General features: G+C 39.6%; 1 protein-coding gene across 4 annotated transcripts in view; it reads left to right on the top strand.

Moving 5' to 3' along the window:
- The window catches only part of LOC106164818 (FERM, ARHGEF and pleckstrin domain-containing protein 2), a 70,842-nt gene that overhangs the window by 21,577 nt on the left and 22,216 nt on the right, over positions 1 to 27,049 (top strand). For 2 of the 4 annotated variants that reach the window (XM_086997934.1, XM_086997933.1), the window contains 9 exons: positions 2,652 to 2,756; positions 2,888 to 3,009; positions 3,209 to 3,306; positions 3,875 to 3,998; positions 9,041 to 9,128; positions 9,309 to 9,464; positions 9,628 to 9,788; positions 10,228 to 10,302; positions 12,130 to 22,313. In XM_086997934.1, the coding sequence (XP_086854060.1) occupies positions 2,652 to 2,756; positions 2,888 to 3,009; positions 3,209 to 3,306; positions 3,875 to 3,998; positions 9,041 to 9,128; positions 9,309 to 9,464; positions 9,628 to 9,788; positions 10,228 to 10,302; positions 12,130 to 14,782 (3,582 nt within the window). In that variant the 3' untranslated portion in view covers positions 14,783 to 22,313. Of the gene's footprint in view, positions 1 to 2,651; positions 2,757 to 2,887; positions 3,010 to 3,208; positions 3,307 to 3,874; positions 3,999 to 9,040; positions 9,129 to 9,308; positions 9,465 to 9,627; positions 9,789 to 10,227; positions 10,303 to 12,129; positions 22,314 to 24,442; positions 24,744 to 25,049; positions 25,564 to 26,101; positions 26,192 to 26,473; positions 26,608 to 27,049 lie in introns of those variants that run through there. The other 2 variants (XM_086997936.1, XM_086997935.1) reach the window with 2 other exon arrangements.

Here is a 27,049-nt window from a genome sequence, read left to right as displayed (position 1 = left end):
TTCTACAGTTCTCTCTCTGTACAGAGAACTCCATAGCTCTGTTCACTTTAATAGCTAATAACATTAAAGATATGTAGATACATCTGAGGTTAGTTTTGATTACACCATGTACAAGCTCAGTATCTCGAGAACTTCATGTTCAGATGCTATCCAATGTTGTACTACACTGGTGATTACCACAATATTACATGCTAGTTAACTGATGATTAATAAAATTAATTTCCATGTTAATTACTGTCCTAATGAGGAACTTAAGTGAGTCTTGCCATTACAATATCTTAAATGTTGATGTATCTGATAGAGCAGCCTAATAAATTACGCATTAATATATAAGATAGTAATGTAAAAAGGGGGAAAGGCATTAAATCGTCACATCTTCCTCGTTGGTGATATAATTCTGCTAAATGTCAAATAAAACTTGGTGATATAATTCTGCTAAATGTCAAATAAAACTATGTAATCCACTATCTGACCTGTCCTTTCATTGCTGAGGCTTCATCTGAATTGTTAACTAGTTCTGGCTGTAGTGAATTTACTAAATGTCTGTGTTCAAATATTGGCTTGTCACCCTAATGTAAGTGTGTGTGTGTGTGTGTGTGTGTGTGTGTGTGTGTGTTTGTGTGTGTGTGTGTGTTTGTGTGTGTGTGTGTGTGAGAGAGAGAGAGATAGTAAAGATTAAGAAACATGATCTGATATTCTCAATGAGGGTTGCCAGCGATTTGAAGGGGCAATGTAAAAGATGAGCTGTCAGTTCAAATGCCCCCCCCCCCCTCTCATGATTATAAGCCATCTATAAGATTTATAGTATGAAGATAAGGATTAAGTGAGATTTGCTTTCACAATTCAGATATTTTCATGAAGATAAGCATGGTGATCTTTGACTGGGACCTTCACGATCAAGCTTACTGGTCTTTTGTGAATAACTGATGTATAAAATTATTAAAATTATTATATTTTTTATATTGGTTATTACTGATGTGTATTTCTATGTATTTATACAAGAGGCATTCCAGCTGATCCATAATCGGCTCTTTTTGAGTGTAGAAGCATGGGTATTTGTGGCCTTAGGCCCTGCACTGTGTATAGTTAAGAGTGTATACAAACTCGGCTGTTTACTATTGTGTAGCAGGTCAGCTGATGTGTACACAAGGTCACATGACTATTGATTGCGCCACAGCACTGTTGCGTATAGAATGGTAAAGTTTACCTGGCATGACTCATGTGCCAGCCTAGTCTCGTGGTTACTTCGCTGAAATGGTTTCAATAATGTCTGTTAAACATTACTTTGTGGGTTCAAATCCCACTGTCACCACTGACGCCATCTGGCACTTTTTTCACTGGAGACCCTCATTTCTGCATGGATGTGATTTTTTAAGCAGTTTATCTGCTGTGGTTTGTGAATAAAATCCATTGTTGTTTTCAATATACTTTTGTTCATTGTTCATACCTCTACTGTGTGATTTTTATCCCTGTGCTTAGGTTATATTTCGAGTGTTGACACTTACATGGACTGGGAATTTATGCCAATTCAAACTTAACACTTTATCTGAATACCTTGGGTCTTTGATACTGAAAATTAACACAATCAAATATCAGATGAACATCATGTTATGTCAGTCTTTTGGATTAGCTTGAAGGTCTTATTAAGCATATACATTTTATCATTTTGTTCATTCATGTTTAAAACTACATTATGGAAATGGGAAAAAGTATGTATAGTCTGCTCACAGTATTCTGCTACTGTCTGTACTTTATTTTGTTTACACCAGGTCCTGTAACTATTGATTGCTTGTCATTGTTGTGTATATAAAATTAAAGTTCTGTTTTGTTTACTCATGTGCCAGCCTAGTCTTGTGGTTACTTTGCTGAAAATGGGTTTCATAATGTCCGAATAACATTACTTTGTGGGTTCGATTCCCACTGTCACCACTGACGCCATCTGGCACTTTTTACACTGAAGACCCACATTTCTGCATAGATATAATTTGTCAGCAGTTTATCTGCAGTGGTTTGTGAATAAAATTTGTAGCTGTTTTCAATATACTTTTGTCCATGGTTCATATCTGTACTGTGTAATTTTTATCCCATGTTTCTGAATGGATGTGATGTTCTCAGCAGTTTATCTGCTGTGGTTTTTTAATAAAATTAGTAGATATATATAATTTGGTCATGTGTGTTGTGTACTTCTCTACAGGGAAAGGGATGACAAACTCATTTTAGACCTAAAGTTAGCTGAGGCTTAAGACCTAGTCTGCATAGCTAGTCTCCAGAGAAGCTAGAATGGGGTAGAGATTTCCAAGGAAACCCGGTCTCCTCCACCATTAGCATCCTACGAAATGGCGCAGACATCCAAGGGCTACCTGACCCCGTCCACTCCCCAATTAGCCTTATATAAAATGGAGCAGACATCACCAGGGATACCTGGTCCCTTCCACCTCAGCTTTATATGAAATGGGTAGACTTCCCCAGGGAAACCTGGTCTTCCCTCGGTCTTAAATGAAATTGGGCAGACATCACAACACAAGGGATGCCTATTCCCCTTTCTCTTAGTCTTATATGGCATGGGATGGATGTCCCTAGGGATACCTGATTGCCCCCCCTCCTTTCCAGTCTCACCCTATCACGGTTTCATGTTAGTCTTATGTTTCCAGGTCAAGGCCACAGGAAGTCTGCTCAGAGATCAAGTTATTCGCCACCTCAACTTGGTGGAGTCGGACTACTTCGACCTGGAGTTCACCGGCCAGAATGGGGTACAGGTACAGTGACAGGAAATTTTTTGAAACATTTTCAGAAAATAAATAAATCTTTTATGGAAGGCACTTATATAACTATTTGTAAAATATGTAGAAAATTGTTTAAGTTAACAGGTGTGCCCTGTGTATTTCAGTACTGGCTAGACCCAGAGAAGCTGATCCTGAAGCAGGTGAGCAGCCACCATAACCTGACCTTCAGGTTTAGTGTCAAGTTCTACACCCCAGACCCTGGCCTCCTGGAGGAAGAGTTCACAAGGTGAAGGTCACAATTGAATGTTTATGGGTGGTGGAAATGCCACACTGATTTACTGTTATGAAAACTATCTATGGATTTTATGGAGATCTATATTTTATACACTGTGTCATTGTTATTCTTAAGAATGCATTATTTGGCAGAAAGATAGATAGCACTGAATTGAATATATATAGATTATTGTTCTTATAATTTGTTTCAGATATTTGTTTGCCTTACAAGTGAAGAGGGACCTAAACCAAGGCATCCTTCCCTGTAATGAAAACACTGCAGCTCTTCTGGCAGCTTACATTGCTCAAGGTATCTCTCTCTCTCTCTCTCTCTCTCACGCACGCATGCACACACACACATTTCGTTGCATATGTTTGTATTTCTGTGTTTTAGCCGCGATAGGTGACTTCCTGGAGGAGGTCTTCTCTCTCTTTTCATATATATAAGATAAAGCAGCTAGATAATTATAACTGTTTGTATCTGCGTATTCCAGCTGAGACAGGTGACTTCCTCTCTCTCTTCCTCTTTCTCTCATATAAGTTAAATCAGCCAGATAATTATAACTATTCGTATTTGTGTGTTCCAGCACACACATTTCGTTGCATATGTTTGTATTTCTGTGTTTTAGCCGCGATAGGTGACTTCATGGAGGAGGACTTCTCTCTCTCTCTCACCCCCCCCCCCCCCCCACACACACACACACACACAAGTATAACTGTTTGTATTTGTGTGTTTTAGCCGCGATAGGTGACTTCATGGAGGAGGACTTCTCTTTCTCTCTCTTTCTCACCCCTCCCCCCACACACACACACAGACACACACACACACACATACACACACACACATAAGTATAACTGTTTGTATTTGTGTGTTTCAGCTGAGATAGGTGACTTCCTGGAGGAGGACTACCTGGACCACACCTATCTGCAGACCTTCCACTTTGTTCCCAACCAGACAGATGAGCTGGAGGTGAAGGTGATGGAGTACCACAAGACTCTGCTGTAAGTACCACATCTACTGCTCAGGTGTAAAATACTACTTTGTCTGCTGTAATTCCCAGTGTTATAGTATTTATCTGTTATATATCCCTGTGTTATTACTTACACTGATATTTGTGTTTGTCCCGCTGATATAACATTACTCCCCTGTGCTACTTACATTGATATGGTGTTTCCCCACTGATATAGCATTATTCCCCTGTTATTACTTGCACTAACATGGTGTGTGTCCCGCTGATGCTCTCCTGATATCATTTACATTGGTATGGTGAGTATCGCAATGATATAACATTATGCTCCTGTTATTACTTACATTGATATGGTGTTTGTCCCGCTGATATAACATTGCTCCCTGTTATTACTTAGATTGATATGGTGTTTGTCCCGCTGATATAACATTGCTCCCCTATTATTGTACCACCAGCGTTAGCGCTGGCGGTACACATGGTTTCGGTCCCGTCCGGATCGTTCCGCCGGCTCCGCCGGACGGCTACCGTTACCGCTTCTCCTCCTAGACGGTAAGGGCCCCCGTACCCATCTCATGGATTTAGGTCACCTATAATCTCAACTCGTTCCACGTAAAATTTGGGCTTTGTCGGTATTGGGGTCTGGGTGTGGCACTCATTACAATGCACCCTTGTCTAAAAATGGCAAAATTAAATGCTAATTATCTACCCTACGGAAGGAGTTATGGGAAAAATTTCTATAGACGGCTTTCCAAAAGTCATATGTGTAGATTTCAAATATACCCTTGGATTTGACCTTTGACCTTTACTTCAAGGTCAAATGGGCCAAAATTTTCAAAAAAATGAAATTTTTTACGAAAAAAATTTTTTTTGCCCTGTTATTCAGACACTACACAGACTTAACCAATAATATTATTGGAAAGTGTTACCCTTCAGGTTTTTTTTCATCTCCATGAATTTGGGGTCAATCGGTGCATTTTCACGGGAGTAGCGGCCATCAGATACCGAAACTGAAAACTGTCTCTAATTCGGGAACCGTTAATGCTAGAGACCCATTCTTTTTTGCATTTTGTAGAGCATGGAAAGCCCAACACTGGAGGTGGTCTCGGTTTTTTTGTATTCCATACGGTTTTCGAGTTACGCTGTATCAAAAAGTACATATTGGTGGTAAAAGCAAAATGTGCAGTACGGTAATGGATAATAATTTTGAACTCTGGAAAAATAAAACATAAGGCTTGGCAAAGCAGACAACTTGTGTTCAAAAATGACATTATTTCTTCAAATTTGAACTTCTGAAACTTCAGAGCATCTCCTATTTCAAGAATTTTGACCAAAATGACATTTTCTTTATTTTAATTAATTTTTTCTGTACGAAATTTAAGGCACATTATGGTAACTCCAAAATTATAACATTTAGTCCCTTATATCTCCAAAACTGGCAGAGATAGGTCCATAGTTACTATTGAAGTTGAATAGGAAGTCATAAACTGGCAATCTTACTGTGACCTTGAAATTGACCTTTGACCTACTTTTCACCATGAACTGAACTTTGCAAATTTTGCTTCCCTTTTATCTCCAAAACTGGCAGAGATAGGTCCATAGTTACTATTGAACTTGAATAGGAAGTCATATACTGGCAATCAAAATGTGATCTTAAAATTGACCTTTGACCTAATTTTCACCATGAACTGAACTTTGCAAATTTTGCTTCCCTTTTATCTCCAAAACTGGCAGAGATAGGTCCATAGTTAGTATTGAACTTGAATAGAAAGTCATATACTGGCAATCTAAATGTGACCTTGAAATTGACCTTTGACCTACTTTTCACCATGAATTGAACTTTGCAAATTTTGCTTTCCTTTTATCTCCAAAACTGGCAGAGATAGGTCCATAGTTACTATTGAACTTGAATAGGAAGTCATATACTGGCAATCAAAATGTGATCTTAAAATTGACCTTTGACCTACTTTTCACCATGAATTGAACTTTGCAAATTTTGCTTTCCTTTTATCTCCAAAACTGGCAGAGATAGGTCCGTAGTTACTATTGAACTTGAATAGGAAGTCATATACTGGCAATCTATATGTGACCTTAAAATTGACCTTTGACCTACTTTTCACCATGAACTGAACTTTGCAAATTTTTCTTCCCTTTCATCTCCAAAACTGGCAGAGATAGGTCCATAGTTACTATTGAACTTGAATAGGAAGTCATATACTGGCAATCTAAATGTGACCTTAAAATTGACCTTTGACCTACTTTACACCATGAACTGATTTTTGCAAATTTTGCTTTTCTTTTATCTCCAAAACTGGCTGAGATAGGTCCGTAGTTACTATTGAACTTGAATAGAAAGTCATATACTGGCAATCTAAATGTGATCTTGAAATTGACCTTTGACCTACTTTTCACCATGAATTGAACTTTGCAAATTTTGCTTTCCTTTTATCTCCAAAACTGGTAGAGATAGGTCCATAGTTACTATTGAACTTGAATAGGAAGTCATATACTGGCAATCTATATGTGACCTTAAAATTGACCTTTGACCTACTTTTCACCATGAATTGAACTTTGCAAATTTTGCTTTCCTTTTATCTCCAAAACTGGCAGAGATAGGTCCGTAGTTACTATTGAACTTGAATAGGAAGTCATATACTGGCAATCTAAATGTGACCTTAAAATTGACCTTTGACCTACTTTTCACCATGAACTGAACTTTGCAAATTTTTCTTCCCTTTTATCTCCAAAACTGGCTGAGATAGGTCCATAGTTACTATTGAACTTGAATAGGAAGTCATATACTGGCAATCTAAATGTGACCTTAAAATTGACCTTTGACCTACTTTACACCATGAACTGAATTTTGCAAATTTTGCTTTTCTTTTATCTCCAAAACTGGCTGAGATAGGTCCGTAGTTACTATTGAACTTGAATAGAAAGTCATATACTGGCAATCTAAATGTGATCTTGAAATTGACCTTTGACCTACTTTTCACCATGAATTGAACTTTGCAAATTTTCCTTTCCTTTTATCTCCAGAACTGGCAGAGATAGGTCCGTAGTTACTATTGAACTTGAATAGGAAGTCATATACTGGCAATCTATATGTGACCTTAAAATTGACCTTTGACCTACTTTTCACCATGAACTGAACTTTGCAAATTTTGCTTCCCTTTTATCTCCAAAACTGGCAGAGATAGGTCCATAGTTACTATTGAACTTGAATAGGAAGTCATATACTGGCAATCTAAATGTGACCTTAAAATTGACCTTTGACCTACTTTACACCATGAACTGAATTTTGCAAATTTTGCTTTTCTTTTATCTCCAAAACTGGCATAGATAGGTCCATAGTTACTATTGAACTTGAATAGGAAGTCATATACTGGCAATCTAAATGTGACCTTAAAATTAACCTTTGACCTACTTTTCACCATGAACTGAACTTTGCAAATTTTGCTTCCCTTTTATCTCCAAAACTGGCAGAGATAGGTCCATAGTTACTCTTGAACTTGAATAGGAAGTCATATACTGGCAATCTAAATGTGACCTTAAAATTAACCTTTGACCTACTTTTCACCATGAACTGAACTTTGCAAATTTTGCTTCCCTTTTATCTCCAAAACTGGCAGAGATAGGTCCATAGTTACTCTTGAACTTGAATAGGAAGTCATATACTGGCAATTTACTGTGACCTTGAAATTGACCCTTGACCTATCTTACGAAGAACTTAAATTTGATTGTACATATATATTTTTTGCAAAAGTTTAAAAATTCTTGTTGATTGCATTTTTACAGCTTGTCAAGCACAAAACTGGTGGCTGTGTCCCTTATTTTGTGTATGTGGGGGTCTATACGAATGCGCTTGCTCCAGCTGGTGGTACAATATTCGGAGGCGGTATCGCCTCTCTGATCCTCTAGTTACTTACATTGATATGGTGTTTGTCCCGCTGATATAACATTGCTCCCCTGTTATTACTTAGATTGATATGGTGTGTGTCCTGCTGATATAACATTGCTCCCCTGTTATTACTTACATTATGGTGTGTGTCCCGCTGAGATAACATTGCTCCCCTGTTATTACTTAGATTGATATGGTGTGTGTCCTGCTGATATAACATTGCTCCCCTGTTATTACTTACATTGTTATGGTGTGTGTCCCGCTGAGATAACATTGCTCCCCTGTTATTACTTACATTGATATGGTGTTTGTCCCGCTGATATAACATTGCTCCCCTGTTATTACTTAGATTGATATGGTGTGTGTCCCGCTGATATAACATTGCTCCCCTGTTATTACTTACATTGTTATGGTGTTTGTCCTGCTGATATAACATTGCTCCCCTGTTATTACTTACATTGATATGGTGTTTGTCCCGCTGATATAACATTGCTCCCCTGTTATTACTTACATTGATATGGTGTTTGTCCCGCTAATATAACATTGCTCCCCTGTTATTACTTACATTGATATGGTGTTTGTCCCGCTGATATAACATTGCTCCCCTGTTATTACTTACATTGATATGGTGTTAGTCCTGCCGATATAACATTGCTCTCCAATTATTAGAAAACCTTTCTTCTGTGCCATTGGTGCTACTTTCCTGCACCTAGGTCTGGTTATGTTTTTCACACACTATTGATCCTGGTGTGAAAACACTAGTTGTGCTGTCTTTTTCTGCTGCCTGGGATATTGATTACCTGTCAGGCAGGTAATCACTTCACGGATTAGGTCCCTGAGGGGGGCAGAGCACTGGAGAGGCTCCAGTTTCTAATTAAGTGCAGACAAAGTCGTCCACACAAAGCTGCTGCCCTTGTTCATATTTTATCTTGTATTGGATTATGCGTGCAGTTAAAGGGAGGTTTGAATGGGGAAATGGTCTGTCTGGTTTTTTGGCTGCTTTAAGATTTCACTCCTAGACCAGACACAGTGTCTTCACAATACTTTGTGAACAGATCCCATAGTATAGTTTTGAACTGCTGAATTTTCGGTGATGATTTTTTCCATATATAAGAAAGTACGAAAAAACTTAGTCAGCTGGAGTTTCACTAAAGAAGTGTTAATACCTATATTTCTAGTGGTCAAACACCAGCTGAGGCAGACTTCAATCTGCTGGACACAGCCAGGAAAGTGGAGCTGTATGGACTACGCATGCACCCAGCCAAGGTAAAGTTACATCTGACATCTTGTCAATACAGCGTTTTATATCATTACAGTACTACCATTTTGTATTCATTTAACAGACAATAGTTAGTTGACTGTTTTGCCTAGACAGTTTTAGTAAAAAGATCTGTACCACCCCCCCTCCAACCCCCCAAGACTAATGACAGTGTTTGCTGTTTCCAGGACAACGAAGGTGTTCCCCTGAACTTGGCAGTGGCCCACCTGGGCATCATGGTGTTCCAGAACTCCACCAAGATTAATACCTTCTCCTGGGCCAAGATACGCAAACTAAGCTTTAAGAGACGGAAGTTTCTGATCAAACTCCATCCTGAGGGATATGTGAGTAGTGATTGTTTGGAATACTGAACATAATTACATTAACATCTGACACACTCACCACTGTCACACCTGTCATATTGACATTGTGTAACATTGACATTGTCATAGTACAGGAACACCCGGATGTCTAATAAATATATTGCCATATTTCCTGTCTCTCCAGGGCTATCACAAGGACACAGTAGAGTTCTGTTTTGACTCCAGAGATGAATGTAAGAATTTCTGGAAAAAGAGTATCGAGCACCATGCTTTCTTCCGCTGCCAGTCAGTGAGGACCATACCCAGACATAAGACGCGGGTCATTAGTAGAGGTTCTTCATTTAGGTATGGTATACAGCATTTCATTGATCAAGCTGCAAACTTCAATTTGAATAAAAGTATCAGGAATTGCTTTGTAATAAGATAATCACTGTGGTCCTCAGTGAACACTTCAATGGTCACTTGTTTGAAAGAACAGAATTTGTGAACTATTTGCCATTAAGGAGTTTTTCGTTTTGTATCATATCTTATAAATGGAAAATGTTCTCTTGCAAAATGCTCATAGTCTCGTGTGCAAGTAGGGATTTATGTCAGTGACCATTAGAAACAGCAAGATGGCATTAAGCCAAAATTAGGAACAAACTGAACAAAATATCACGTGGGCCCATAATTGAAAAAATCAAGGTTATTAATCGTAAACCAAGATAACAATACCAGAATGTCTCGAAAGCCCTTCATGTTAAATGACTTATTCTTAAGGGATATATGTTTATTCAATCTACAGGTACAGTGGTAAAACCCAGAAACAGCTCCTGGACTATGTCCGCGAGAACTACATAAAACGAGAGCCATTTGAGAGGTAAATAACATCACTGCCTGTGGTTGCTTATTGCTATATACAGCACACACCTTGAATGATCAACTCTGGGGTGGTGCTAGCAATTTTTTTCACTCAGTCAAATCACTACTTTTTCATTACTTTTTGGCAAAATGGTTTAAATTTGACTGAAACAAGTCAATTTAATCAACCCTATTTTGTTTAGCCAGTTGAAGTCAGTTTTAGAATTTGGCTAAATTGACAAGTGTTAGTGCTATCCCAGCATGTTGTCATGGTAATGGTACAGAAGTAACAATAACTCATAATGTGATCTCAACAAACTGTTTGCTTCAAAACCATCATAATGATACATACATACAGTAGTACATTCACACTAACATTAACCATGCATTAAGTTTATGTTGTGGCTTCTGTCGGCATCTTATTGGTGTATTAATTATTTTTCTGCCGCTAATTGTTGTGCAGAAAGTAAGTATACTTGCTGGAGTTTCTACTTTGATTTGTTTTGAGGAGGATTTGATGTGCAGTTTCACTTGATGTTGGGAAATTAATGGCCTTCATCTTAGCTTTAATATCTCTTTATTAATTATATATCTCTGTGACACGTACAAGTATTTCTTTCTCAATTGCTTCATGGAAATTGAAACTTTTATCTTAATATGATGTGTATAATATGCAGAGTTGCCAAAACAGAAGCTTGTTCATCTGTTGTGTACCATATAAGTATTCAAATTAATGTTGTGAAGTGCCTGAAAATGAAGGAAATAGACTTGGCAGCCCTGTGGATAATTTGTGTTTATATGTGATACCATAGAATTGTGGGTTTGTGTGTAGCTTTGGGCTGTTTTAGTGGCCATTTTTTCTGAACACATTTTCAGCTTTTTTTCTGCCACTTGCCGTCTGTGTGCACAATTAAAATAATCTAAAATTCCCTATCATTAAAGAATTCCTGCAGCATTTAGAAGACTCTTAAATATTGTTATCACAAAGTGGCCATATGTTTGGGCATGATTTTCTGACTGCACCTATCATGGTAGATTTTGACTGAACATTTTCTACTTAAATCAAAAAAGCTGTAATATCTTTATATTGCTATTTTTGTAGAAAAAAACTTTTTGGCAGGAATAAGTTCCCTTTTTGGATAGAGAAAGTCCCCTGTTTGGCTAGAATAACTTGCCTTTTTGAATAGAATGTGTTGTTATTCAGCTATTGTTGTAGTGTTACTCCGCAATTTGGCTAGAATAACATCCCTATTTGGCTAGAATAACTTCCTTTTTTTTTTTTTTTGGCTAAAATGACTTACCTATTTAGCTAGAATAATATCCCCATTAAGCCACTGCTCAGCTCAGTTAATTTTTCACCTTATAGTCATGACATTGTAAATTCCATTTTATCCCTCAGAAGTTTTGTCAAAAAGGTTTTGTCAGTGGATTTCAATAGTTGTGTAGCTTACCAATTCTTACCCACAGCTGTGGTCATCTGTGCTTTCTTTGTTAACAGTTTTTTCTGCTGATTCAACACTATTTGTGCTTATCAGTAAGAGTGTTCATGGTTTCAAGAATAGTTATTTACTGAGGGTTTAGTGATAAGACTCACTGACTTTGGAAGAATATAAGTAATGAATCTTTCACAGGACCACCAACACGCAACCTCCTGTGGCATTAAGCCTGATGATGCTTTTGTGACAACAGCGAAACGTAGCCGTTCACCACTATTTTTGTTCCAAAGTTAGTCACTTCTATCACTAAAACCTTAGGAAATATTTCTACTTAGTCTATAACAAAACTTCATCGTGGCATAATATATGTTATGAGGTGGTGAAATATATCCCCTCTTTCTGTCTTACAGAACAGTCAGTGTGCGGAGTACTCGCAGTGTTGGTGCCACGCCCACCACCAGTACCATGAACTCACGTGACCTGAACTACAGCCGTGGCGGTATGAGCTCTGCCGCGTCAGCTTCCAGTGGTTCGCACGTCCTAGACATATCAAACCACAACCTGAATGCGTCCACACGCGTGGAGACGGCAGAAGTGCACGATGACAGCTCACAATCAGGTAGCCATTCTTTACGTTCCCCAAGTAACGAGTTAAGTCCCGCCTCTGAGGGCGCGGTGCCCCCTGGCTCGGCGCCGCACCCAGACAGAACCGAGTGCAATGGAACGGTAGAACACACGGTAGAAACTAGTAGAACAGATCAGTTTAGACAGACAGAGCAAACAAATGGCTTAGCAGCCGATCAAAATGCAAATGACAATGATGTCATAATTCCTGGTTCGCCCCCTGCTAATACAGAACCCTCTGTAATAAAACAGCCTCAAACTGAAATAGAATTACACATTGATGAGAGTGAACTAAACACACAGGTAGAGAGTGGGGAGGGGGGCAGGGCTGTGCTGGGAGGGGGGGTTAGAAGTCGGTCAGTGTCCACCTCTTCTAGTGAGAGTGAGGATGAGGGTGAGCAGGAGATTAACTCTGAGATAGAGTATGTGTTACACCGCAGACATGTCAGTGAAGAGGGGGGAGAGGGGTATGATGAGGTCCTGGTGGCATCCCCAGGGTCTAATACCCAGGGAAACCACACCCCAGGGGGGACTGCACACAAGGAGAACCACTCCTCTAAGTCGACATTCAAACCAGGCGAGAAAGAGTCCCAGTCGAAGGGAAAGCCCACACCTCTACACATTCCAATCCAGACAGACTCTCCTTCCCACTTTGAGCAGACCATTGCTATCCTGCGCCAGGATGCTTCCCCAGATAAGTCCCCCGTAGATAAGTCACCACGCAGGTCCCCAATAGAGGTGGTCCATATCAGCAAACTGCCACCTAAAAACAGCTACTCCAGCGCTGATGACTCCCTCAGTCCTTCCCTAGAGAAAGATATCTTGGAGCACCTGAAGCACAAAGGAGAAGAAGAGGACAAGGCCAGGAAAGAGTCCGAATCCTCAGATGTGTTTGACCCAGCAGAGCATGAGCGTAAACCAGTCACGTTCTCTTCCTTCAGGGCTCCAGATATTGTGCTGGTTCAGCCCAGCCCTGACCTGAAGGAGGCAGACCTAGTCACAAAGACAGTGGAGACAAGTGACACAGCGGGAGAAGCTGAGGCAGGGGACCAACGCTCCAGAGCCTCCTCTTCCTCCTCCTCATCATCAGACGAGACATCTCATCAGCCTAGCACATCATTCAGTACATTCAAACCACCCAGCATAGAGATCATTGCGGCCACCCCACAGCCCACGCCGACCAGAGAGGACATGCCACCTCTAGAGGAGGAGCGGCCACTTATAGACAGTGACCGCTCTGATGAAGACTTGGAGATTGTGGTTTCCAGGGAGACCACAGTAACTAAAGAAATAGGACAGAGCTCTGTCACCACGGTTACTAAGACAGTTATCATGGAGACAGGCTCGGTGCCCCCTGAAGGCAGTGACTTGATGACAATCATCTCAGAGGTCATGAAGCAGGAGGAGCAGGAGCTGTCTACACAGTTTAAACAGTCAGAATTGCCCCCACCTCCACCAGAGATGTTAGTGTCTGAACCAGCTGTAGAGGGCAGCACTGAACCCCCACCACCACCCCCTGAGCTGTATGTGACACAGTCAAGTCCACAAGCTTCCTTTGATGACAGCAGAGAGGATGTCACCACGGACACAAAGATGGAGGCAGCTCCAGGGAGGAAAGACTCCTTCTCCTCCTCCTCGTCCAGTGATAGCTCAGACCAGTCCCCTCACGAGGCGTCTCCAGAACCGCTGTTCATACGTGAAAGCAGTGCAGAGAAACACAGCAGTGTCACCACGGAGACCTCCTCTAGCTCAGATAGTGATAGCGAGGAGGAAGGAGAAAAGGTGGAAGAGAAGGAGTTGAGGTTTATGGAGAAGGTGGAGATTATAGAGAACCAGTATTTACTTGAGAGGGAGGAGGAAGAAGAGGAGGAGGAGGGCCATAGTCAGCTGAGGGTTTACTACATGCAGCTAGGTCAACAACAGCAGCTGGTGATGCCGCCTCAGCCAGACTTAGAGGACCAGTGTGATGGAACGAAGGACCAGTATGAGAGTATAGAGGGCGAGGTATTCTATGACCACTCCAGTGACAGCGATGCTGCCCATGAGGAGAGTCCAGAACATGACCATCTTGACATCCTAGAGGGCCTCAGTCCCACTGACCCTATGACCAGCAGTGTGGAGCTTGACGCCATAGAAACGAGGGTCACCAAGGGTGATCAGAGGTCGAGGAATGAAGGCAGTGAGGAGAAGATGGTGTCGACTGAGCCACGAAGTCCTGGCACTGCACGCCACATCGTAGGTATACAGCTGTCACCGGAACACAAGGTGGTGGCACGCACGCATGTCGAAATGCACGACCAAGACATGTTCTTGCCTGAAGATGGCGCTGATGATCAGTATCATTCAACACAGGCCCAAGTATTCAGTAATCCCTATGCTGAGTCTTTCACCACATTCTACACTGGTGGCAGTGGCAGTAAGAGCAAAACTACACAGTGACAGGACAATACATACAGTGGAGACTATCTTCAGGAGGTTGCTGGATTTTGATAGAGTGTTTACGCTCGTATTGAAATTGTTAAGCTTACCTACTATGATATGACGTAGTATGAATATAGACATATATATGAACAGAGTATGCTATCAGATTACTTGAATATACCACAATAAGTATATAGTTGAGCAACTCGACCACTTCATTCACCTGCTCACTAGCACCACTCAACTCAGATGGATTTTTATGCAGACACGATAGAAAGAATAATATATGCAACAGGGACAGAGCTTCACTGGGTTTCATATTGCCTATATTAAGTTGGGCCATGGTGGAAGCAGAGGAAGTGATAGTTAAGGGCATGCTATTGGCTAATTAACTTAGAGGCTATGCTAAGAAAGAGATTAGACTTGTATTAGTTGGTATTTAATGTTACAATGACTCAGTTAGCTGCTGAGGCCGAGGCAATGATGACTTGCATAATTCTGAAACTGAGATTGTAGAAATAATGGCACTGCATTTTTTGCATTGTGGCAAAATTTTAGAAGCTTATTGCTCCCAGTTAAGGGGTTGGGTTAATATTGAACTATTTTATCATATAATTTTTTTGTTTGTTTGTTTTTTTCAATTAATCAAATATGACTAGGTGCTAGCTAGGTATAGAGTGTGTGTGTGGTATATACAGGCATATATAGAGGTAGGTATAGAAGTAGGAATAGCAAGGGTGTATACATACCTGCACATATAGGGGGAGAAGTAGGTTTAGGGAACAGAATTTGGACTGCTTTCTTGGCGTCTTGTTACATTCCATTTTTGAAGAATTAATGATGAACATCAGTCAAAACAGACCTGCTATAGATTGATAATTTTCAGAATTTACAATTGATATCAACCAAAACAGACCAGCTATATAAACTGATTTGTGTCAGAATTAAGATGCAGGAGATAAACTTTCTTTGAAAAGAGCATTGTATTTAGTTAAGGGATGTTAGCTGTCTTCTCTTAGCCCTCCAATGTTATGAAAACGTGAACCTCTTTTACTTGGGGTCTTTTTTTTATTTTTACTTGTTTCCCAGATGTATTCTCAGACATTTTGAACGACTTACTGCTGTAGTGTAGTAGAGGTGCTAGTAGAAAACACTGGTTAGAGAAAATCTACATATGTTTTATGCAAGTAATTGGCTACAGTGGCAATAATTTCTCCATGACTCGACTTATTTGCAACATTTTGTACAAATTTAAGTTACATTTTTTTAATTTACATTCGTATTTGTTTCACACAATTTTTCACTGCATGTTGTGCAGTTATGCTAAAGTTTAAAAATTCAGCTAACTCTCTACTTTGTGAGATAAGCCATGTTGTGTGTACGTCAAGTGGACTGTCTTTTGGGTGGAGATTTAGGATTGGTCCCATACCGAGTTTGGGTGATACACAGAGATATGAGGAATGAGGTCTAGGAAAAGAACTTGAGGGGAACTCCTGGTATATAGTGTCTAGGTAGTATAGTGACTGGTATATACAGAGATATAGACAGTATAGTGATTGGTATATACAGATATATGGACAGTATAGTGATTGTTATATACAGAGATATGGACAGTATAGTGATTGGTATATACAGAAATATGGACAGTATAGTGATTGGTATATACAGAAATATGGACAGTATAGTGATTGGTATATACAGATATATGGACAGTATAGTGATTGGTATATACAGAGATATGGACAGTATAGTGATTGGTATATACAGAGATATGGACAGTATAGTGATTGGTATATACAGAGATATGGGCAGTATAGTGATTGGTATATACAGATATATGAGCAGTATAGTGATTGGTATATACAGAGATATGAGCAGTATAGTGATTGGTATATACAGAGATATGAGCAGTATAGTGATTGGTATACACAGAGGCCAGTAGTTTCACAGTAGAAGTTGGTTTGGCAGAGAAGTTTGCATTTAGTTTAAGTTTACACATTTTGTTTTGATGCATTATATTTTAGTTATTTGGTATTTTTTTGCTGTTGCCACATCTTGGTTTGTAGTGTTTTGACAGAAAATGTGAAGTTTTCTTTCTATCAAGTGCATTTTCAGTTACAATTTTTAGATTGGTTGTGTTCAATGAAAATTATTCTCTCTGGCTATCTATGAAGTGATATGTATTGATAAAAACTTCCCAGAGCAGTATTTGAATTAAAGGTAACTAGTGTCCCCACAGCAATACCTGAGCAGTATTATATATAACAAGGGTACCAGTGCTTTTATAGTGTAGATTAGGTGATACTTGATGTGCATGGCTTCTTACAAGAATACCCTTTCCTCTCGTACTTGTAACAGTGTCTCTCTATACACACACAACATGACAATGAAGTTTGTATTTAACACCCAGCATGGGGAATGTTGCATCACACAGAACAAAATTAGTGTCACACCCAACACAATTAGTGTGTCACACCCAGCACAATTACACTGTCAAGTCTGACACAATGCAGATATCTCGCCGCAACACAATGCAGATATCTCACCCAACACAATGCAGATATCTCACCCAACAATGTGGATATTTCACCCAACACACTGCAGATTTCTTCACCCAACACAATGCAGATATCTCACCTAACAATGTGGATATCTCACCCAACACACTGCAGATTTCCTCACCCAACACAATGCAGATATCTCACCCAACAATGTGGATATCTCACCCAACACACTGCAAACTTCCCCACCCAACACAATGCAGATATCTCACCTGACCCAAACCTCACTGAACACCATCCCCCTCCCTCCTCCCTCAAGCCTGAATATATTCATAACATATAGACAACTAGCTTACCTCCACACTACCCTGATGCATGCTGCTGTATATATCCCAGGATTAGCTGGGTATTAGAAACAGACATTTCCTTGTAAAGAGTGGAATAGAGTGCTGGCTCACTGCTCAACATGAATATTAATGGAATATATTGTTGCCAAAAGTGAAAGCATGAGTTAGTTCAAAATAAGATTTACATACACCCATGTACGTGTATTTCTACTAATTCTTTATCTATCTATAAAAATAGACAAATCTGGACAGGACTGCTGCAGCTACTATATAGCATACACTGTTGTGAAGGCTCTGTGCAAGCCAGCATATATTCATATCATGTTATTTCTTAGGCTTAAAGCCATTGGTCTGTTTTAGACAATAAATTATGTATACTTTACTTGACTTTCTGGAGGCTTTCTATAATCCTGTAGCTCACCAGTAGCTGTGATAAAAAATTGGAAAACTGCTTAACGTGGTGAAAACTATTTTATGGAGTAATTTTAGAAACCAGTTTTAAGCATTGCATGGATATTATCAGATACATATCTCTATATAGGTATTATGCAAAGTATAAATCATATCATGAAATCTTTCTATTTACCAGTTCATCAGAAAGATTTGTACTCCAGTATAACTAACAGAGTCCAGCATGACTCCCTGAACCCCCGCCCCCACCTCCTTACACAGCCATGAACTGAGACATGGTCACAACTAACATATTAAACACAACTCATGCAAACACAATAAATGCTGTCACACCTAACATACTCAACACAACCAAAACTAACACAATTCACACTGTCACACCTAATGTATTTTCAGCCACCATTTCTAAAGCAGCCACATATCCTACCATAGCATGGCAGCCACACTCCACATATAACATAGACCACACCATCACAACAGCCTCGCAGGTAGCAGTCAAATTGGAGCATCACAATCTAAATGTGTCCATTAACCCACTAGCATGTAGCTTTCCCTGTCACTACCAGAATGTGACCTCCTGCGCTGTCACAACTAACGCAATGAACTAGTCCAGATCATTGTCATTTCGCATTTTGATAGACTGTGAACCCCATGATATCTATAACCAATGATAGCATGCAGTAGACTTTCTTATTGATTTCTTATATTTGTGTGTAAGGTTATAATTTAAATTTAATGTTGTGAAAAATCACGCATGGCTTTCAAAGCTCGTCACTGATTGTAATACATATAGCCACTTGAGAATGTTTCCTTTCTGCTCAGTAATAGAACTAGTCTATCAAAATGTGGAATGGCTACAAGTAGGGGTCATCTCAAAAGTATTAAATTTGTTGAAGAGTTATTATTTTTCGACAGTTTGGCATTTTTCTGAAAGTGTAAATATTTGCTGTATTTATCGACAAACTTATGTAATGTGCCAATGGTGGGATTATTTTTGTTATGGACATAAGATACATTGTTTTATTTCTGTTAAACCACCAAATTTATCAGTTGCAGATTATTTTTAAAAAATGTTTCAAACTTTAAGCATCAGATATAAGTTATGTTGACATTGTTTCCTATCACTTAATGTGATGGAGTTGAGCTCACTATAGTTTTTGGTTTCATGAGTTCCCAGACTGATCTCTATAGACAGCAGGATCTCTGAGATTGTCATGTATATCAGGCTCACGTTTCTTAACCAGCACTGTGTCTATATTTTGTTGCTCAGCAGCCTGGGTCTGTAGAGGTATACGATGTCAGTACAAGTGCAGTGAAGCAGTCTGGGTGTAACTAACGCCATCTATCAGTTATAATATCACTTACACCATGTAGGATTATAGTAACAGTTGTTTTGTTATTGGTAGCTGTTTCTGTGTTGTTTCCATTCACATTGGTTTGACCTAACTTAGACTTTGCCAGCCTTTAACAACAGGCAGTTCATGGAAAGGTTGACCTACCCTTTGACTTCATAGTCAGTCAGGTGCCGGTGAGATGGTAGCTCTAAGTAAGGTCAGCCCAATTTGAGTGGAAACACAGCGTCAGTGTATGTTGGTAATCAAGGTAACAACTCCATGTAAGCACCAGTGCATCTGGGGTTGGTAGTCTTTGTAGGCTACAATAATTTAGGGAAATGAAGATTTTGACATGCAATAGTAGTTTTCAGAAGTCAACAATGGAAGGTATTTTGTTACATTTGATTAATTTCTTTAGTTAAAGAAAAAATTCTGTGGCATATAGTCACCCTGCCTAGCACTGGTTTCTACATGATGTTGATTTTCACTTAAACAGTGATTGGTGTTGTCAGATAACTTAGAATTGTCTTCAGTCTTAACTTGCTATTTCTCAAAGGCGTTTGCAGTCAATATATAGATTTAGACAATTTTTGTGATTAAATTGAGAAAAGTTTAGATCCATTGTCATGTCTAACACATTGTCAGTTTGAAAAAAAAACACAAGAAATGACCATAACTATGAGATAATTGGCATTTGAATTTCTTCTTTTAATAGAAGTTGTTGCCTGTAAAAGAAGCCATGCTTCTGCTTGTAACATTTGGTTACCGCTGGCAGGTATTAAAGGATATTTTTACAGTTTAATTTTTGTATTAAAGATGAGTATAGATTGATGAGTATAAATTTATGTAGTTGTTTAGCTCTGAGTTTATTTAATATCAGGACATGAAATGACATCCAATTACACATTTTCACAATGGTCTTATCTAACACACTGCCACAATTAACACACTGCTATGTCTAGCGCACTGCCTTAACTAACTCACTGCCACACCTAACTAGCAGTTGGAACTTTCACATCCAATTTACTAACACTTTATATGCGTAATTTCAAAACAAAATGTCTGAACATTTACTGTTTTACTTACTGCCTAAAAATAGCCTCTTAAGATAATGTCAAGCATTTTTGTTCTAGATTGTTTTTATTTAGTTGAATGGGGGAAGTTGGCCAATGTTTTTTTTTTTCATGTTTTGTTGAAAGCAGTGTATCACCATGACAACAGTGTCAGCTGTGGCTCCCCCTAGTGAATTGTTTTGATCTCAATTGTTGAGCAGCAGCTGCCACAAGTCAACTTAAGCAATTTTTTTTTTTTGGATAAAAGCCTTTTTGTTTGCTTTAAACTTTTTGTTTTTTATTTGCACTATAACAAGCAGCAATATTATCCAAGAGATGGGAGCCTTGTTTGTGATGATTTCCATGATGAACTTAGCTTTATTTATGCCGTGTTCATTGGCCATGAGTTGATAGTCAGTGTGACACACACGTGCACACTGTCATAGTGGAGATAGTGTCACAGTAAGACGTTGATGCACTTCTGTCAAAGTCAGACATTGTCACACCGGGCTCTCACATATCCTCAGTTAACATGTGGTTCTAGCTCATGGCTTTGTTGGACCACCTAATTAGCTATCACAACCACGCTGCACATGCTTGCTTGAAAAGTGTTCTACAGTTGTGCGCTAATCTGCCTTGAATTGAGGAGCTAAGACACAAGTATGTGTGTGTCAAGAAGTTTTATGGAAGTATTCATTCTGATTTAAGTATTTATCAATATTATAATTAAGATGATAATCATTGGGGATGGTTTTATTTAGCCTTAATTAAGTTGACATATCTGTGTATCTAGACATCATTATGACAGACTTCATTTTATCTTGGCCAAGTTCAACTTACAGTTTGTGGTTCATGATGTTATTTTACAAATTTGACATTTATGTAGGTCAAGGTCAAGTAATGTGTTGATCACATGGTTTTGATTTGTAATCAGGTTGAATTTAAGATTGATCATTGATGTTTTTTACATTAGGAATATAAACATATGAATGGCTTTCATTGCCTCTCATCATGTGTTGACATTATTATTTTTTAGATGGGAAAAGTTAAACAGTTCTTTTCTATTTGGGGCACTTTGAGATGTGATTTAATAGTGTGAATGTGTATTTTACTTTCTCTACCAGGAGTTACCAGTGATTTTGTTGATATGTAAAGATAGGATTGTGCCATAGATAGTGTGTCAAAGTGGAGTTGACGGGAAAATTCAACTCCAGTAATGTAACACTGGTTAGGAGGTGTACACATAGGGCTTCTTCATAACCAGTTGAACTTTGGATTAACTTGTCCACGGTGCACATTTAACAATGGATTCTAGCCTCCCATGCACGATGTTCTAGCAGAGGCAGAGCAATGAAATCTTGGCATGCTTTTAAGTGGGTGGCGCCATATTTGATCCACAGACTAGTTAGTCCACGAACCAACTGGTTCTGAATGGGCCCATAGTTCGATTAAGCAAATGTGATAAATTGTTAACAAGGTTTATTTCTTTTCATGTATTTAATGTGTCAGTATTGATGAAATCTGTAGTAGTAAGGGACTTGGGGCGCCAGTGTAACTGAAGTGAGGATTGCGTTGTTACATTTTCGGTCTCACCTAACACACTGTCCCATTACTGCAGGGGCTCAGAACTCTGCTGAGAAATTTTTGTCTGGAGGTAGATATGGTGCACTTTTATGTCCAGCCAAGTACAATTGTTTTATTTCCAAAAGGTTGGAATTTGTTGTTAAGTATGTAGAAATGAATGTAATCTCCCAACCCCGAAGCACTGATTTTTGTTAATGTGGGTTGGGAGAATTTGATCACAGACTGTTTTGTTATTGGCACTTTTTTTGACTTTGTATGGAATATATGCTAGGGCTTAGCTCAACTTGTAATTATAATAAAAATCTTTGCTTAGAACCAAATGTCTTATGTTCTGATATATAATTTACACAAATATATGGCATTGTTGGCTTTTAAGTGATGTAAATTGTTTAAAGAGTATCCAACCTGTTGAATACCTAAATGATTTTTCAGTCGGGATCTATTTCTTAGGTTGCACGAGAAGGGTATTTTTCCTTAGTCTTGTCAAATTCTGTTGCTGTATCCTGTTTCAAATCATCTTTCAAGTTATTCCAAAAATTGCATTAGTGTGAGGAATATGCAGTTGTTTCTATGAAAGATTCTAAAAACTGATACACCATGAAATATCACTCTCTAATTAAATGTATGCACACACACACACACACGCACGCATGCACGCACGGACACACACACACACACACACACAGCCTTGTTTGAATGGTAGTGCACTGGTTGTAGATTGATGGGGATTCTGCCCTCTCAGCCCCCACTGAACAGTACCCCCATCTCCCAGCAGCTTTCCTGCTTTTGCACAAAAGAGTATGGTAAACTGTGTGCCACTCCTGAGATAAAAGATAAGAAATATCAGCATAGTATCCTCAGTAAATATGATAAACATGATGTAATACAGCATCTTGTCACTTACAGTCATTGAGAGTAAACAGGAACACACAGCGACAGTTACTGCCACTCTGGAGTCGATAAGAATTTATGACATCTTTTGATGGTACACAATGAAATGTGTGAAGATAAAGTGTCCCCTCTCCTGGAGCAGGACAGACAGTGATAGTAGATATATGGGGGGAGAGTCCAGTGTTTACAGAGCTTTGGTTGTATTGACACAGCAGCATGTCTCGACTAACCACACTCCCATTTCACAAGCCAACAATGCCAGACGTATCATCATAACGCCTCAGTTTACATGTCAATGGGATCAGATCTAATCACATTGAAGTGTTGGTTGAACATCCAAACAGGGGGAGGGGCTGACCAGTTGACTAAGAAATACCCAGAATGCACCTGGCCCACACCAGCCTGGTGCTGATTGGTCAGTAATGAGTTGCTGCTTGATTGGCCACATCACGGTGAAATCTGATTAGTGTTGATCATATGAAAGTCGGTGAAGTGGTGGCAAGAAGTTGAGTAAATGAAGCATTGTTGCTTGATTTTCTGCATTTTGAGGGACACATAATCCAGAAAAAACTGAAAAAAAAAAATCCAGAATAAAATAAAGCAGAAAAGTTTGTCCTAGATTGATGAATAAATAAAACATATTGTTAATAGATACTAACCAGATAAATTATATGGGGAAATTGGCAATTATATGGGTATTAAGCACTGGATTTATTTGCCGAGATGGAATATTGGCAAAAGTGGGCGGGAAATCTTGTCATCAGTATTCCAGGAGGCATTCTCAGTATCTCATTCCACCGTTTATTCAGCCAGCCACAGTTTGCTCTGTATAACCATTGGAGCGCTATTGTTGTTCCGGTTGACAGCTAGGTCTACCTCTCCTCACTGAAGACACACAACACTCTAGCTGCATTATTGATGAGAAGACAACAGAATGTCTCAGAAAATTGATTTTCAATTTGAGGTGGTTTCTTCTTTCCTGTAACCCAGGACTAGGGCTGTCAGCCTCAATAGACTTGGTGTAATTCAATTACCCTGTAAAATGTGTGAGAGAAGAGCAGGCCAATGGAGGGGGGCAGGGAGAAATAATGGGCACTAAGTAATGACTGAATGATGTTTTCTTTATAGATTTAGTTTTTTTTCTCTGCTGGATAACTTAATTATGAAGACTACCCTAGATGCCCTGCTTAAAAGCTACGGAAAAGTTGGTAGTTTTGTTTGTAGACTGAAGTGAGTACTGTTCTTAACTGTAAGTATTTGTAATGGTTGCTACAGTAACTTAACAGAAAGAAGTTGGTAAATAACACAATATATCAGGGGTGCTCAGACCAGGACCACATTAGACCGGAATTGAGTCTTAACTTGGACTTCTGTGATCAGATTTGTTTTACTTAGATTTAAATGGCTAGAGCGTGACTGTCTGATATGTTAAGTTGTGATGGTGCAAATTAGCCCTATTTCCAGTCAAACTGGACCTTGTCTGAGCAGATTGTGTCAGAGGTCAAGGTCTGCTGAATTGTCATGTGTTGTCAAGCATTATGGTGTGCTTCACCTCCAGATGTCACCAGCCAGTCTCCCAAGGCCAAGCGTGTGGACGTCTCCCAGATTCCCGTCCCCCCAGAACCCTCCCAGCCGCAGAGGTCGCCCCACAAGGACTTTGACAGAAAGATGTCAGCACCAGTCTTAACCACTCTTCAGCAGGAGGAGATTGAGCATCAGATGGATGAACCTCACTTGGCTCGTTCTCCAGAGGTGGCGAACATCCCTGACAGCCTACGCCATCCAAATGACCATCAACTGACCAGAACAGAGGACATCGAAAACATCCCAGAGGAGGTGGGGGAGCCACTGGACATCAGGTAATTGCTTCTCCATCTATTTAAAGAGTGGGTCTAATTTCTTGTTTGTTTTTGTTATGTTTTTTACTTTGTGTGTAAGTGTAATTCATATAAAATAGGTTTTTCAGCTAATCAGTGATTTAGCCTACTGGTTTGTTTCAATGGACCTGAAATGAAGGATAATTGACATGAAATGCCTCGATTTCTCCTTTAAGTATGTTGTCACCCCCTCTGTATCCAAGGGATGATGTACCTGAAATATAATATAATATAATATAATATAATATAATATAATATAATATAATATAATATAATATAATATTACAGTCCTGTTGTCACCCCTCCTGTCTCCAAGGGAATGATCAGAGCGCACAGCGAGACAGAGGCTCAGATGCGCCATGACAATAACAAAGCAATGTTTGAGTACCCTCCTGCTAACTATGCTCCTATCAGTGAGGAGAATGCAGTGGAGGAGGAGGAGGAAGAGCCGCCTTTGGACATGTCCCCTGATGACACGAAGGCCACCATGACAACCACCACGTTCATAACAAGTTACGAGGAAGAGCAGCCATTCTCTCGGTCCCCACCCACCCCTCCGCCTCCTCTAGATGAGAGGGAGATCCCCGTGGCCCCGGTGCAGCCGAGGCTGAAGACATTCTCCGTGGAGCCGCGAGAGAACGGACACACCATGAGGGAAGAAAAGACAGAGAGGACGGAGGTGGTGAGACGAGAGCGCGCCCAATTGTCCAGCAAGATGTCTCCGGCTACAACCAGCAGTCAGGGCAGCGTGAGTCTGTCTTCATCACGTACTGAGGACTCAGAGGAGGAGGTTAGGAGGAAGGTTTGTGTGACACCTGCACTTTCTGTTGCTTTGTAACTAACTGTAATGTCTTCACAGCCGCCATGTCTTCACCTCTGCCCCACAGCATTGCTCTACCACTGTCTTACTGCCAGTTTCCTGTCCAACAGTTGTGACAAATTTTTTAATCACATTTTGATATGCTTGAATTTCACAGAACAAATAACTTGAATTATATTAATATTAGTATTGTTGAGACCATTGGTGTATGATTATTGCAATGTCCACTGCTTTGATGAGTGAGGTGACAAATGTGCTTGCTGTGGATGAATGCCCCCTATCACACAGTGACACTGAAATAATACCCCAGAAGCTTTCCCCATGGTAGTGAGTGCTCTCACTGATGATCTGTGATGCGAGGCCTGGCAGGCTGGCTAATATTTCTCATATTGTTTTCTAAGAATTTTTTCCTAGTGGTAATGATAAAACACATCAAGATTATATTTTTAATTTTTGATATCAGTGTCATGCTTGTTTTTCCTGTGTTGTTCTTGTCTTACCTGTTCCTGTATGATTCCAGCGTTTCCCACCTGACAAGTCATACTATGTTGCCAAAGAACTCCTGATGACAGAGAGAACCTACAAAAAAGACCTGGAAGTCATGACTGTGGTAAGGCACTCATATGGTCACACACGTAGATGTAATGCACTGATCATATGAACAGTTTAAAAAAAGTCTTGTTTAGAAAGCCTTTGATTGTACCCTCTTTTCTCCCCTCTACCGCCAGTTAGTGATAACTATAGTATGTAATAGGAGGACTTCAAATGGGGTATTGCACTTAAAACTGTGTATCCTGACCAGAATATTGATAAGGTTCAAATTCAGGTTGAGCGTGTGACTGAAGTAGTTGATGTGTCATGTGGTATGTTCAAAATACGCTCTGTCTTCCAGTGGTTTCGTAACGCAGTCAGTAAGGACACGGCCATGCCAGACTACCTTTCGCAGCTGCTGTTTACCCACCTGGACCCCATCTACGAGTTCCACTGCAGCTTCCTGAAGGAAATAGAACAGAGGCTGGCCATGTGGTAAGAATGACATCACGTCATGACATGTCAAATTGATAATAGAAATAACCGTAATTTTCTGAAGGAAATAGAACAGAGGCTGGCCATGTGGTAAGACTGACATCATGTCATGACACGTCAAATTGATAATAGAAATAACCGTAATTTTCTGAAGGAAATAGAACAGAGGCTGGCCATGTGGTAAGAATGACATCACGTCATGACACGTCAAATTGATAATAGAAATAACTGTAGTTTTCTGAAGGAAATAGAACAGAGGCTGGCCATGTGGTAAGAATGACATCACGTCATGACACGTCAAATTGATAATAGAAATAACTGTAGTTTTCTGAAGGAAATAGAACAGAGGCTGGCCATGTGGTAAGACTGACATGTCATGACTTGTCAAATTGTTTGTAGTGATAATAGAAATAACTGCAGCTTCCTGAAGGAAATAGAACAG

Source organism: Lingula anatina, chromosome 10 (assembly GCF_051362555.1).
Source record: "Lingula anatina isolate TDL-2025a chromosome 10, LinAna3.0, whole genome shotgun sequence".
In the NCBI taxonomy this organism is placed as follows: domain Eukaryota; kingdom Metazoa; phylum Brachiopoda; class Lingulata; order Lingulida; family Lingulidae; genus Lingula; species Lingula anatina.
The sequence above is the reverse complement of the archived record's forward strand: the minus strand, read 5'-3'. Positions and strand labels throughout refer to the sequence as shown.